At 46.5% G+C, this 15,555-nt stretch overlaps 1 protein-coding gene across 1 annotated transcript in view; it reads right to left on the bottom strand.

Moving 5' to 3' along the window:
* Positions 1-5,613: 5,613 nt before the first annotated feature.
* Positions 5,614-15,555, bottom strand: part of LOC130482847 (maestro heat-like repeat family member 5) — a 102,624-nt gene continuing 92,682 nt past the window's right edge. The window contains exons 32-33 of the mRNA XM_056855720.1: positions 7,160-7,300; positions 5,614-5,750 (exon numbers count right to left, since the gene is read on the bottom strand). Of these exons, the coding sequence (XP_056711698.1) occupies positions 5,614-5,750; positions 7,160-7,300 (278 nt within the window). The remainder of the gene's footprint in view (positions 5,751-7,159; positions 7,301-15,555) is intronic.

Here is a 15,555-nt window from a genome sequence, read left to right as displayed (position 1 = left end):
GTGGTGACTATTTCTTTCCCACGCCACCAGGGGACTTTGGGGCTTATTTGAATAGGCAATTGAATATTTTATACCAATCTGTGTATCAGAGTCTCTTAATTTACAGTTTCCTTTTAAAAAAAAAAGTCCACGTTTTTTTGTTGTGTGCATATCTGGCAAAAGGCAGATCTCAACAACAAAAAAGGCTAGAGAAGCCCCAGTGGCATGGTGGGGGGGATGACCACTCCTGGGAGGGGGCTAGGGCAGGGAAACGATGCAAAAACCGGCCCCTTGGGAGCCCCGTTGTTGCAATGTTGCATTGGTAGTTGCAGCAGCTATGAGGAGTCTACAGAATCCTGTCCCCATGTGGAAAACACCCAAGAGAGGCGTGCATCTTGAGAGCAATGGTGCCCACTACTATCTTTAATCCATAGTTGCCTCCATCCCAACAAAGTATGGTCTTGGCTGGGAGAACAAAAACAAACGATCTTCCTACCGTACTTTGTACGTGTCCTCCAGTCTTTTAGCAGTGCTAGGCATGGAAGATGCCTTCTTGCATGAGTTCTCATCTGCTTGTCAGAGGCCTGTGAAGGACCTCCAGGGTGACCAACTGGAAAACTGGGGCGTGCAACACGGCTGTTTGATACCCAAGACCAAGACTCTGCCTGGCCTGGTCACCCAGTGGTCCGCAGAGGGGGAGGCGGTCTCTTGATCTGATCCAGCCAAACCTGGAGTGGATTCAGAGGTTTTATTGGAGATGTTGTTGCCAGCCACCACCACCACCCCCGTCTCAACTGCGCACCTTTCACTCTCAGCCTGAATGTGTGTAGTGCGTGAAAAGAGTTTAATATGGTCCAAGACCAGCATAAAAACATACCAGATGTACATACATATCATAACTGCGTGTATGACACTGTGTGTGGCCTTGCGAGCAATTCCTAGCCTCTGCGAGGCAAGCACAGACCATGGGTGGCAATCACTGTGTTTTGCATGTCAAGGTGGAACTTGCTCCAAAAAACAACTCTCAAAGAAGCCTTTTGCTGGGAGAGGGTGAGTTCTGCAAACGGGGGTAAACCATTAAAGCCACACAAGGCTGCAATACTCGGCTGCTCCCTGTACTGCCTTTTAACTGGTAACACAATCACTGACCACTGACGCAATTGAGACTCCAGTGCCGAGTGACAGCTGAGGAACCTCAGTTACAAATATTCCCATTGGTTCAAAACTAGCACTACAGGCCTGTCTTTGTGCAGGTCCCCAGTAGTTCAGTCATAGAATCAGAGTTGGAAGGGACCACCAGGGTCATCTAGTCCAACCCCCTGCACAGTGCAGGAATTTCACAACCACCTCCCCCCCACACACACAGTGCCCAGAAGATGGACAAGATGCCCTTCCTCTCATGAACTAAGGTCATAGAATCAGCATTGCTGTCACATGGCCATCTAGCCTCTGCTTAAAAACCTCCAGGGAAGGAGGGCTTACCTCCTCCCAAGGAAGCTTGTTCCACTGAGGAACCGCTCCGTTAGAAAATTCTTCCTAATGTCTAGACGGAAACTCTTTTGATTTAATTTCAACCCGTTGGTTCTGGTCCAACCTTCTGGGGTAACAGAAAACAACTCGGCACCATCCTCTATATGGCAGCTCTTCAAGTACTTGAAGATGGTTATCAATCCCCTCTCAGTCTTCTCTCCAGGCTAAACATACCAAGCTCCTTCAACCTTTCCTCATAGGACTTGGTCTCCAGACCCCTCACCGTCTTTGTTGCCCTCCTCTGGACACGTTCCAGCTTATCTACATCTTTCTTGAATTGTGGTGCCCAAAACTGAACACAGTACTCCAGTTGAGGTCTAACCAGAGCGGAGTAAAGTGATACCATCACTTCGCGTGATCTGGACACTATACTTCTGTTGATGCAGCCCAAGACTGCGTTTGCCTTTTTAGCTACCGCATCACACTACTGACTTATGTTCAGTATTTGGTCTACTAAGACCCCAAGATCCTTTTTGCACACACTACTGCTCAGACAAGTCTCCCCCATCCTATAGTCAAGACGCTCCCACTTCTGCTGCCCTCTCCCAGTGACTCAGTTCACCCCTAAACCATTCCATTATTCTCTGCTGTGATTCTTTGTTGACTGAAAAGATCCCATGTTATCCAATGCCCAAAAAATCCTGTAGCCTAGTTTTGAGCCAGTAATTTGAGTCTGATCCTGGCTACATCTCACACTACTTGGACTGCAACTCGTGGTCCCAACGCACCAGATTCTTCCTGATGTCTTTACAGACTAGGAAAGGTCTTAACCTATTTTCCAACCCACACTGCACCACACAGAGAGTTAGCATTTTGCCTCTTTCTGCTAGTTAGGGCCTCATACCTAGAAGACCAGGCCACCCCCATCCTAAGGCAGCCATCGCTTCTCTGTCCTATTCCCCATTTCCTCCACATTTACACATTTAGCTTAAAAGTAACTCTTGCTCCAAATTGGAGTTGCTCTTAGTTCTGGTTGTTGTGATACTGTTAGTTTGGATAAGTAAATGTGATATTTGTCTGTGCCTTGATTTAGTATTGAACACACTACTCCCAGCCACCTCTTTAGGTAAAAGATCTCTGTTTTCCATTTCCTGTGCAAACTTGCAAGTCTAGTCCAGTTTTGGTCTGAACATCTGCTCATGTGTTTGTGGGGCATGGTAGAAGCGCCAGAGTTTGAAGAGCCCCCTCCTCCTCCCTGGAGGAGGAACAGGAGTCAGCCATCGATGTCTTCCATGCCGTAGGGCGGCTGTAGTGAGGGTCACACAATGGTTGGATGTGGCTGTGATTGTCATGAAAGCACAGCTGATGCTGAGGGGATGAACTGGCTGGAACAGAGGGCAACAACTGTGGGATGGCGCATGGGGACCTCAACATGCAAGCGTGACCTCAGCAGGTTCTGGGACATCTTGTTAACTGCTCTGCGTTCTCATTCTCCACCCTACTTGGTCAGAAGGTCTTGGTGAATGTGCTCTAGGCAAGACCACGGCTGCCAAAAATGCTCTCTTCCAACTCTCTCTAGCCCAGAAGATGTTCCCCCAACATTGAAGGTTTTTTGCTAATGATTGTTTTTTGTTCCAGTTTTATTGCTACATTCTTTCTATTTTGTTGGCTGCTTGAAGTAGGTCCCTGGAGAGGCAGCCTAAATGCCCCGCCCCCAAATAAATATTTTGTCTTTATTTTATCTTATTAGATGTATATTCCTGTACCTTTCCTGGCAAACGCCAGGCTCAGACTGGCCTGTGGAATCCTGGTTGGATTTGGGTTTAAAAAGCCAAACCAAAAAGCCATGGGAGATCTGGCAGAGTGGAGCCAACCAATCATGACGTTTCCACGGCCAGCAAAATTGCCTTGCGTGAGGGGCTGTGCTTCTGCAGTAGCCACCGGCCCTCGCTCGGAATTAGCTTCAGTGGCCTTCATCTTTGCATTGCCCAGAGGGTTTGGCTAGACAACAGCATCGCTTTCCCAGGAGGAAGGTTGTTTTTTTTTGCAAAATGGCACTGAAGCACAGCCCATCGGCATTGCCATTGTGCCCCCGACTGCAAGCTCTTTGGGAAGGTGTGTGGGCCTCCCCACCCTGGTGTGATGCAAATGTTTCCTGGAGAGCTCGCAGCTCAGTTCCTTCTGCTCTGCTGAATTATTCCACACTTGATTGCTGGCAGCTGAGTGGGTGAACAACTCCTGCTCCAAAGCGTTATGATTCAGGATGGGGGCGGAGGGGCTATCGCCTCTTGATGCAGCACTGGTCACATGACAGCCATGGGAACCAGCCCTGACTGTGCAATCTTTTGCATGTTTAACCTACACTCTTACTGCCAAGTAAGTCTGCACAGGGCTGCAGCCACCACTTACTATACGCCAATAGTAGTGTGGGTAAAAATACATCTTCCCAGGGGGTGGGGTGGGGGAGTCTGTGGGTTTTGGAACAAATGGGTTAAGGAAAGGTACAGATTTTCAGTCTTCTCCAGGCTGACAACTGGACATTTCAGTGAGCGTGTAAAAGTTCTATGTGGGTGTATTTTGTTCGGGATTATTGGTCTTGAGTATAAGTCTATTGTAGGAAAAATAACTCCGGAGGATGTGTTAGTCCACTGCAGTAAAAAATAAACACGAGGAGGAATCCACCGGTGGTTTCTGCCCTGCCCAGGCGCCTGTGGAAGAAGAGGCAGCAGCACCATCCTGGCGTGGTCTTCCGCCCTCCGTCCGCGCAGCTGGGGCATCTGCAGCTGCTCATTCCAAGCAAGCCCGGCACGGATTCTGGATGCCAGAGACCCTGCCGGGCAGGGAGAGCAAGGTCAGCCTCTTGGCACGCCAATGAAACTGGCTCTTGGGATGGGGGGGGGGGGTTGGTCGCTCGATGCATTCCTTGCCAGATGCAGAGAAAGGAGATGGAGACACCACCTGCCCTGAGCTGCCCTTCTGCGTTACATGAGAGGTGCTGTTTCCTGAGAGGCTGAAGGGCCCAACTGGGGCTGAAGGAAGCCCTGCCCCAGAGCAAGGGAGAGGGGTGACTCTCTTTCCCTCCCACATTGCAGGCAGGGCCTGGTGCCAGAGGGTCACAATGTCCCAGACCTCAGCCAAACAGAATGACTTTGCCCCAGAAAGAACGAGAGCTAGGGTTGCCAACCCCCAGGTAGGGCCTGGAGTCCTCTGGGAATTACAACTGGTCTCCAGACCAGAGGGATCAGTTCCCCTGGAGAAAATGGCAGCTCTGGCAGGCACGTCCTATGGCATCACCTCTCTGCTGAACTTCCTCCCCCTCACAAACTCTGCCCTCCCGGGCTCCGCCCCCGAGTCTCCAGGGATTCCCCAGCCCACAGCTGGCCACCCTAGGGGCCAGACAGCCAGGAGGCTTCCGCGGCTTGGCAGTGGGAGCCCATTTGCAGGCTGGGCGCCGGCCAGGGCCTTCAGAGCTGCTGCTTGAACTATGGGTGAAAAGGTGGCTCCCCATCAGCCAACGGGGCTGAGACGGAAGTGGGAAGGGCTGCTGCTTTCCCTCTAGCAAGGGGGCATCTGAAGAAGAGGTCCAGCTCCCAGCGGCTTCGCCTTTTATGCCTTTTGTACAACTGCAGAAGCCATCTGAGGCTCTGCTGTGTGACTTCACTGGGAAAGAAGCCATATGCCACATTTCAAATTGCTGAACAAGAAAAGAGTGGGCTGTGTCGGAGGAGCAGGTAGTCCTTTTTGATACCCCAAGTGCCTTTAGTCCTTCAGGTAGGGTTTCTAGGAGCGCTGCCTGTGCCATAGGCAGTCCTGTGATGCCCACCCACTGCTCTGGCCTGGCACCTACTTGGGACTGTATCACTATCTTGACACCACACCTGCAGCTTTGAGAATAGGGTTGCCAATCTCCAGGTGGGCCCTGGAGATCTCCTGGAATTAGAAGTGATTCCCAGTCTACAGATTATTTCCCCTGGAGAAAACAGTTGCTATGGAGGATAGACCCTATGACACTATACCCTGCTGAGGTCCCTCTGCTCCCCAAACCCCGCCCTGCCCAGCCTTCACCCACAAATATCCAGGAACTTACCACCCTGGAGTTGGCAACCCTACTTGAGAAGGCCTGGGACAGTTGCTTGGCAAAGGGACCTTCTCCAAAAGGTACCTCTAAGGTGGATTGGCCACCTGGCTCAGATGACTGCCTGCAGGCAGAGGGCTTTTCATTCTTCCCAGACTGGAAATGGAGGCCCCAAGTGTAGCGTCAGCCAAATGACATCGGTCTCTGGAGTCGCTGGACTGCTTTCCTGAAACAGGTCAAAGTGTGATGCGTCAGGGCCCTATACTTCCTCATTCTCTGCTTCTTTACTTTCACAGGGTTCTGGTTTTCCATGTTGTTGGGCAAGCTGAATCCTCTGTAGACAGGTACAAGCAAAGCCATCAACTTTGATCCAGGGCTGAGCATGGAAGTACTTCAGTTGCCCCTTGCTCGGGGGTGGGGGGGAGAGGCCCTGTGCCCAACACCCTCTTTTTGCGCCAATGCCACCTTAAGAAAGTGTGACTTAGCCTACAAGGGTAAGCTCGACAAATTGCTGGAAATTTTATACACTTCTCATGTTCTGTATGAACTTCTGATTAGTACACAAGGCTGTACTTTTTAAAATTCTCCTGTGCCCTCCCACACAACTTCCCTGCCAGTTGCCAGGTAATCCTAACAGGACAAGAGGACAGCATGTCGACCACCAGAACTCAAGCCTCTAACAAAATCTACCTGTTGGGAATTGCCTCTCAACAGCATGTACATGACTCATGAGTATGAGCGGTCAGGGAAAAGAAGCATTCAGCAATAAATTTACATTAAGCAGGTACAAATATGGTCTCTGCATTCTTTCCTAACAAGGTCCTGGGGCTCAGGGGTGGTGGCTTCAGCACTCACTGTTCCAGGTAGTGGAGATGGCCAGGTAGTGAAGATGAACCAATGCATTTCCATAACTGCTGCAGTGGGAGACCCACACGCCTGACTTTGCTCGACCACTACTCAACGGGGCAACAGGAGCAATTCAAGGGGAAATGGAGAGTGTGGCTGGGAGATTTGCTGTGTAGTGGGGGCCCCTACCAACAAATTAACCTCCTCCACAGGCACTGTCCCCAAATCTCCAAGAATTTCCCAGGCCAGAGTTGGCAACCCTAGGTAGGACTCAGAAGGTTGTTGTTCAGAGCACTATTTTTATGGTGTGACTCCTACTGGCTTCATCTGCTTTTCACCCAACAGACCAAACTATCTTGCTGAAACGTTCAGAGACAGAAGTAGGTATCAGGGTGAAAGGACCAAGAGTGAAGCTTCTCAAGGTGGGGTGGGGGGTCGGCAAGGGCCATGGGCCACCCAACACGTGTCTGCTAAGCTGAATGCAGTCACTAGCTGGCAGCACGTTGTACACCCCAGGGCTGGATCAGTAAGGAACAGCTTGGCAGGAGAAGGGGCCCTACTGGAAGTGGAAAGTGCCGTCAAGTCATGGCTTACTTATGGCGACCCTGTAGGGTTTAAAAGACAAGAGACATTTGGAGATACCCTATTTTATTGATTGTTACTGTTTCATAATTGCATTTTTTATTGCTCTTACTGCCCTTTGATTGATTTGTACTCTGGGGTAAATGGCCTTGTGGGTCTATCAATTAACTGACCGAGTGGCCTGGCCAGCCCTGCTCTCAACCATACCTCTCTGGGAAAAGGGCCTCCTGGCCCGAGTGGGGGTTAGAGTTAGCGTCTGTAGGGCTTCCCTCCTCCTCAGCACTGGCGTTCCTTCTGTCTGCAGCTGGAGGCTGATTCCTCTTTCTTCAGGCTCGTTGAGCTGTTTCCCTTGAATGAGAAAAAAGTGCAGTGAATTGCTCAGCACAGGAAGCTGCCTTTTTCTGAATCAGGCCCCCCTTGGTTCACCAAAGTCAGTATTGTCTACTTAAGACTGGCAGCAGCTCTCCAGGGTCTCAAGTGGAGTTCTTTGCCATCATCTGCTACCTGGTCTAACTGGAGATGCTGCCGGGGACTGAACCAAGCAAAGGCTCTGCCAGTGAGCCACGGCCCCTCCCCTCCTTCTTGTTAGCACACCTGGGCCACTGTAAATAAAGTAGCCAAGTCAGGCGCCCTGCTCTAGGACTCTGTCCTCAGCGGTCCCTTACCCCATCAACAGGGGACTCCTGATCTTACAACGGAAAGGCAAACTGTAGACAGACTTCAAACTTCTGCTATGAGGAGGAGCACTCCAGTTTTGGTGTACTACACCTCAAGAAACCAAGCATTAAAAAAAAAAATCTAAGTATCTAAGCCAAGTATTTACAGCCTGTTCCCAAAAGCCTCAGATGTCGTTGTGAAAAGGCAATGGCGGAACTGCAGTGTAGACCACAGTGAGAAGGGCAAGGGCCAAAGCGATCCTGACCCAGCCTAACTAAGCAGGCTCGTACCTCAGCAGCCTGTCCTCAGGAGGAGGGGTTGTCCCCAGGACGAGTGAGTATAGGTGGCCTCTCTGAGCAGAAGGGCCCTTCATGCTAAGCCCTGTGTTCTCTTCTGGTTTGGACAGAGGGGTCTTCAGTCACAGTTCTCCAGTCAACCTGGGAGAAAACAGACTGTGCTTCCCCGGCTGCATCACTGTTTGTCAGCCCCTCTGGCCATGGGAGGTTCTGGCTGAGGCACGGCTGTCCAGTTTGCAACAGGCATTTCCCCAGCAGCAGCTCAACCAAACAGGGCTGAGCTGAAACAGCCCACTTTCCCATCTCTGTTTCTGATAATGCTGGTGGGCGAGTGAGAGCGAGAGTGCAAGAGAGAGCGAACAGGGGCAAAGTTCATTCACAGGGTGGGAGGACATAACCTCCATTTCCTAGGCAATGCTTATTTTCTCTCACATTGGCCAACTTTTCATGGACGATTTTGCTGCTCTCTTGCCGTAGAGCAAAAAAAAAAAAAAAACGATTAATTTTTTTTTTATGGGCGCGGATTATCCTTTTCAATCTTGAAGTAGTTTTGGTTTTTCATAGGAACAAAGCAGGCAGTATTCTACAATGGTTTGGTCTGCCCCTTTGCTGGAGCCCTCCCCTTCTGATAAGCTCATTGTTTATGCCCGCGCCAAACTCCGCCCCAACTCCACCCAGCGGATTACCTTGTGCGGTTTACCTCTGTGGACATGGCCCCAGCGCAGAAAAACAAGCACCAGGTTTCCTTATATAATTTTTTCTATTTACTATGCTCCCTGTTTCCCCCCACCCCCATACTTGGCCACGCTCCCCCCCTTTCCCAAACTTTGACAGACGGTCATCGTTGTGCCCTCCCCCCCAGTATAGCTCTCGCCATCCAGTGCCAGGAACTTCCATCCAAGAGGGCTGGCAGCCTTGGGGGTGAGCTTTGGTGGCGAGCGCTCAGGAGACCAAACCACTTGACTCCACTTTCATGCAACCGAATGTATGGGGAGTTTTGCCTTGGATTTGCCGTTCTCTGGATGCTCTCTGGATGCACACTCTCCCCTTCCCTTTGCAGCATACCGATCCGCACACTTTCCCAAGATTTCCATAGTTCCTTTGTTCTGTTCTTTTACCAGGTTGGGGATGCACAGAATGCATGGGGGGAAGAAGCAGACTGGCCGCCCCTCCTCAGAAGGGTGACGGGAGGGAGTTTTGCCTTGGTTTTGCCACTCTCAGGATGCACATTTTCCCCATCCGAATTCTCAAAACTCAACAATAAGCCCCCAAAGCAGAGTTTTGAGAATTTGAATGGGGAAATGTGCATCTAAAGAGTGGCAAACCCAAGGCAAAACCTCCCATGCTTAAATGGCCAAACACTCTCCCTTCCCTTCGCAGCATGCTGATCCATCCTGCCTTGGAGGGAGGCTGTCCCCTGAGTGCGATCCCCTAAACATATCCCCCCCCCCCGCAAGCAAAGCCGCAACACTCGCTCTCCGAAGAACAAAGAGCGCGATCTGCAGAGGCTTTGTGTCGCCCGGCACTCCTATGAAGAGGAAATGCACACAACTCCGGCCGGAAGACTTCTGCGGAGGTGGAATGGCGGCCTGCGATACTTGTCGGAGCACAAAACTCCCCTTGTCCAATCACCATTTGCATGCCGGGGAGGGAGAAGAAATTTGCCTGCATGGGCAGGGAGAATACATCTGACCCCAGGGAGTTTTTCGTGGAGATCTGCGCCAAAAAACGCGTAGCAAAAGGAAAGAAAGGACCAAAACAGATGTGACTTGACGCGGACATGATGCGGGTTTCCCCCTCAAATTCAAAGCAGTCATGAAAAATAAAAAATTAGCAGCGTGGCAAAACAAAAGTGAAATCGCTGCAAACCTGTGAAAAAATGACCATTGTGAAGACGGGTGTTAAAACAGCTGCACAGCAACAGTGAGAGAGGGGGGCATGTCTCTGCATCATCTTTGCAGCGGGGGGCACCTTCCCTTCCTTCCCATATTGCACTGCGGTGGTCTAATTACCCACCCGCCCAAGCAGCACTGGAAGATACGCATCACCTCCTGATGATCATCAAGACAAAACAAAGTCCTTTAAATATATCCAGAGCAAGAAACTAGACAGAGAAGCAGATGGGCCTTTGAATGACCAAGGGAATAAAAGGATTGCTAAAGGAAACAGAGCCCCGTGGCGCAGAGTGGTCAGCTGCAGTACTGCAGTCAAAAGCTCTGCTTACGACCTGAGTTCGATCTCGACGAAGTCAGGTTCAGGTAGCCGGCTCAAGGTTGACTCAGCCTTCCATCCTTCCGAGGTCAGTAAAATGAGTACCCAGCTTGCTAGGGGTAAAGTGTATATGACTGGGGAAGGCAATGCAAACCACCCTGTAAACATAGTCTGCCTAGTAAATGTCAGGATGTGATGTCACCCCATGGGTCAGGAATAACCCGGTGCTTGCACAGGGACTACCTTTACCTTTACCTAAAGGAAACTTAGGAGATGTCAGAGAAGCTCAATTAATTCTTTGCATCTGTGTTCACTTGGGGAAAGTATCTGACGAAGTGAGCTGTGGCTCATGAATGCTCATACCTGCCAGAAATTTTGTTAGTCTTTAAGGTGCTACTGGACTCTTGCTATTTTCCTCTTGGAAAAGTGTGGGGCTTTTGACAAGGTGCCTCACCAAAGACTCCTGAGTCAGCTTAATAGTCATGGGATAAGAGAATGTATTCTCATATGTATTAAAAATTGGTTAAACAACAGCAAGCAAAGAGTAGGAATAAATGGTCAGTTCTCGCAATGAAGGGAAATGAGCAGTGGGGTCCCACAAGGATTGGTACTGGGACTAGTGCTATTTAATGTGTTCATAAATTATTTGGAATTGCAGGTGAGCAGTGTAGCGGCCAAGTTTGCTGATGACTTATTCAAAATAGTGAAAACCGAGGCGGATAAGAACTACTGCAGGGCACTTCCGGGGTCGGATGACACCACCAGCACAAGCCTGGGGAGCCGCGCTCCAGCTGCCCGCTGCCCGGGGGCATTAAAGCCGCCCCCATTAAAATCGGCAAGCGGCACCCCTCGGGAGAAGAGAGGATGTGGAACTGGGAGCCAGCGGCAGCCCCGTCATTCGTGCGACAGCCGCCAAGAAATCGCCGGTGGTTGCTCTGACGGGAGCTGCTGAAGAGCCGGCGCCATCTTTAAGGGCCAGCTGGAAAGACGAGGTGGTGGGATCCTATTTTAAAAGCAAGTTGATTTTAAACTTTTTTTCACTCAGCAACTTTAAACTGGGGCGTTGGGCAGAGGTGTCAACTAAGGAAACAACTTTGGATTATCTATAACTTCACTACGCTCTGTTTAGTGACTTTTGGCTTTTTGCCAGAGGACTGACGCAGCCTAAAAACTTGCTTTCAGTATTGGAAGACTCTTATAACAAAGGGAAAGAGTAAGAAAACAGTCACAGTGACATGAAATATAACAACTGATATGTCATAATGAGTGTGTTTTCTCCAAACTGAAGTGATCCAGCTGAACTAATTTTTTTTAAGCCAATGAACTAATAGAAACACTCTGCCCCCCCTCCCTCTGTTTGGATTATTGTGGGACTCTGCTCAGCATCTCAATGGGAGAAAAAGAGAAGCAAGGCAAGGAATCTCTTAAAGAAACAAAGCTACTGGTACAGCTTCCTCCACGCAGACCTTCTGTATCTGCATCTACACTAAAACAGACGACTTCACCCTTATCAACTACATCAGTGACAACAAAGATGACTCCAAAAGCTAAACCTGATGTGACACTGAGCTCTGTATTTGAACTGTTAACTAAGACTCACCAAGATGTCACAGAAATGAAGCAGGAGCTGACCCAAAATACAGCCACTACGTCTCAGAATTCAGTTGCAATTGCTGCCTTGCAAGACACAATCACCTCTCTGACTGTCAGACAAGACAAGGTGGAAGCCAAACTTCTTAAAACAACACAAGAGACTAAAGAAATCAAGAAAAAGGTGGACACCTTGGAGATGTCATTAGCAGCTTCGTGTGAAAGGGATGAGAAACAAGAAGCTCAAATGGCAATGCTTGAACTTAAGATCAAGGAATCCTCCCTACGCATACGCGGGCTGAAAGAAAAGATTGAAGTACGTGATTTGAGGGGATATCTGACAAGTCTTTTGGCAGATTTTCTACAGGAGGCGGAAGAAGTTATCAAGGGGATGATAGTGACGGCCTACAGAATTAATTCTACATATGCAACTAGAAATAAAGTACCAAGGGACTGCCTGCTTCAACTTTTCTCCAGGAGTCATTGTGATCTTATCCTAAACAGCCATTACAAGATGCCACTTAAAGTTTAAGATGAATCTCTGAGATTGATGAAGGAAATACCTGCAAGGTTGCTGAGGAAAAGGAAAGATTTCATGGAGATTGGGGAACATCTAAGACTCAATGGAATACAATTTAGATGGGAATTTCCACAGGACATTTCTTTCACCTTCAAGGCTAAAAGGTATAAGTTTACAGATGTGGATAAGGCCCAACAGTTTTTGCGAAGATATGATGCAGAACTCTTTAAACCAACCAAGCCGACTAAACAACCTACAGGCCGAGAGTCTACGGAAGAAGAAAAGGCGTCTGAAGCAACTGGTGGCGGAGGCTTACCAATAGACTCAGCAGAGGAGTCTCCGACTGATGACAAGGAATGCTGAACAGAGAAAAAATGAATTTTATGAGGGAGGGAGAAGGGGACAGGTTATGGGATATGGATGATAATTTTGGCTTTGGAAGGAGATAATGGATCTAACTGAATTTTAATATGTTACAGGTTTTTTCTTGGAACGTCAATGGTCTGAATTCTCCCAACAAAAGGAGGAAAATATTTTACCATGTACAAAAGTCTAAAGCTAATGTTATTTGCTTACAGGAGACGCATATACTCCCAAAAGATGTATTTAGATTGGAACACTTAAGGTTGGGCAAACTTTTCATGTCATGTAATGAAAAGAAAAAAACTAATGGAATAGTATGTATTTACCTTTGTCATTAGAACCAAAAATTATTTATCAAGATGTAGGAGGAAGAATGTTGTTGGTGGAAATACTTTGTGGGTTCCAGAAGATATTATTGGTTGGAGTATATGCGCCTAACAACAATCAAAGAATGTTTTATGATAACTTAGCAATAATATTAGCTGAACATGCTACAGAAAAAATGATATGGATGGGGGACTTTAATGGAGTAATGGTACCTAAGTTAGATAGGTCTGGTAAAAAGAAAAAGGCAAAAAATGAAGGCAAATTGCCTGGAACTTTTAACGATCTTACAAATCAATGGGATATGTTTGATGTCTGGAGATTGACAAATGGTAATAAGAAGGGATATACCTATTTTTCATTAAGACATCTTACACATTCCAGGATTGATATGTTATGGCTTTCGAAAGGGTTGATAAACAGATCAGAGAATCCAGAGATTTCACCTAAGGTATTATCAGATCATAATGCGGTAACAGTAAAAATTAACGTAGGACACAGAAGACAGAAACCTTGGATAATAAATGAAGTTCTTCTAAAAAATACTAAAATAGTGGATAAATTGAAGGTGGATGTACAGAATTATTTTAATGAAAATATGTGTGTGTGTGTTAAGTGCTATCAAGTCGCTTCCGACTCATGGCGACCCTATGAATGAAAGTCCTCCAAAATGTCCTATCTTTGACAGCCTTGCTCAGATCTTGCAAATTGAAGGCTGTGGCTTCCTTTTATTGAGTCAATCCATCTCTTGTTGGGTCTTCCTCTTTTCCTGCTGCCCTCAACTTTTCCTATCATTACGGTCTTTTCCAGTGACTCTTGTCGTCTCATGATGTGACCAAAATACGATAGCCTCAGTTTAGTCATTTTAGCTTCTAGGGTCAGTTCAGGCTTGATTTGATCTATAACCCACTGATTTGTTTTTTTTGGCAGTCCACGGAATCTGTAACACTCTCCTCCAACACCACATTTCAAAGGAATCTATTTTCTTCCTATCAGCTTTCTTCATTGTCCAGCTTTCACACCCATACATAGTAATAGGGAATATGATGGCATGAATTAATCTAGTCTTGGTGGCCAGAGTCACATCCTTACACTTCAAAATATTTTCTAGCTCCTTCATGGCTGTCCTTGAAAATGAAAATATAGATAAAGGTATTCGGGAGGATACAGTTTGGGATGCCGGCAAGGCGGTGATTAGAGGAGTATTAATTCAACAGAATACAAGATGGTTCAAGGAAAGGGAGGCAAAGAAAAAACATATTTTGGATGAAATAAGACAAGGGGAATGACAGCTTAGAAAATCTCAAGATAAAATATCTAAACAGGAACAGCTTGACAAGATTAGAACATGGCAACATCAGTATGAATTTTTAATAGCGGATGAAATTGAACGGAAAATCATCTTTAATAAACAAAGATTCTTTGAACATGCTAATAAGCCGGGTAAAATGTTAGCTTGGCAACTCAAGCATAAAGAGAAAAAAGTACCAATAATCCAAATTAAAAGGAAGGGTAAGATAACACGAGATAAAGGTGAGATAATAGAAACTTTTGTGGAATATTATACAAATCTGTATAGAAAGAATCCAGTTTTAGAGAAGGATATGGAATCATATCTCACTAAATTTGATTGGGAAAAAACAACCCAAGAAAATAAAGAATTACTGGATTCTCCAATAACTAGAGTAGAACTAGAAGAGGTAATAAGTAAAAGTAAACTAAATAAATCACCAGGACCAGATCGATTTACCGCATTTTACTATAAAGTATTTAAAGACCAGCTAATCCCTTATCTATTAGATGTATGAACTTATGTTTGATAAACGGCACTATTCCTCAAACATGGAAACAAGCAAATATAACATTAATACCTAAGGTGAACTCGGATATATCGGAAGTAAAAAATTACAGACTAATTTCATTATTAAATAATGATTACAAATTATTTGTTGCAATTTTAGCGATGAGATTGAAAAGGGTATTAAATCAAATAATACATGAAGATCAAGCAGCGTTTTTGCCAGGGAGATTAATCAGTCAGAATGTAAGGGTGGTAATAGATCTTTTAGAATACGTGGAACAAGATACAACCCCGATAGCTATGATATTTTTAGATGCGGAAAAAGCATTTGACAACGTGAATTGGCAGTTTATGATTAAAATATTAGAATTTATGGATTTTGGTGAGAATTTTAGGACTGCCATTAAAAGTATATATACTCATCAAACCGCTAATTTGCTGATAAACGGAATGCTATCACCGAAGATTGAGATTCAAAGGGCAACAAGACAAGGATGTCCTCTTTCCCCTTTGCTGTTTATTTTGGTATTAGAATTGTTATTGAAAAATTTAAGACAAAACGAAGTTGTTGGGGTAAGAATTGGGAGAAATCAATATAAAGTTAAAGCATATGCAGACGACTTAGTATGTTTTTTGATTGATCCAATGGAGCAAATTGATAGTTGGAATAAAATTTTGGAGGTTTATGGACAGCTTTCAGGTTTTAAAGTTAATAAAAACAAAACTAAGAAATTGGTGAAAAATATGACTCTTTCACAACAGCAATTACTGACTAAAAAGACAGGATTTAGCATTGAACATAAAGTTAAATATTTAGGTATATGGATATCAAATAATTATC

Source organism: Euleptes europaea, chromosome 9 (assembly GCF_029931775.1).
Source record: "Euleptes europaea isolate rEulEur1 chromosome 9, rEulEur1.hap1, whole genome shotgun sequence".
In the NCBI taxonomy this organism is placed as follows: domain Eukaryota; kingdom Metazoa; phylum Chordata; class Lepidosauria; order Squamata; family Sphaerodactylidae; genus Euleptes; species Euleptes europaea.
Note: the sequence above shows the minus strand (reverse complement) of the source record. Positions and strands in the feature narration are given on the sequence as shown.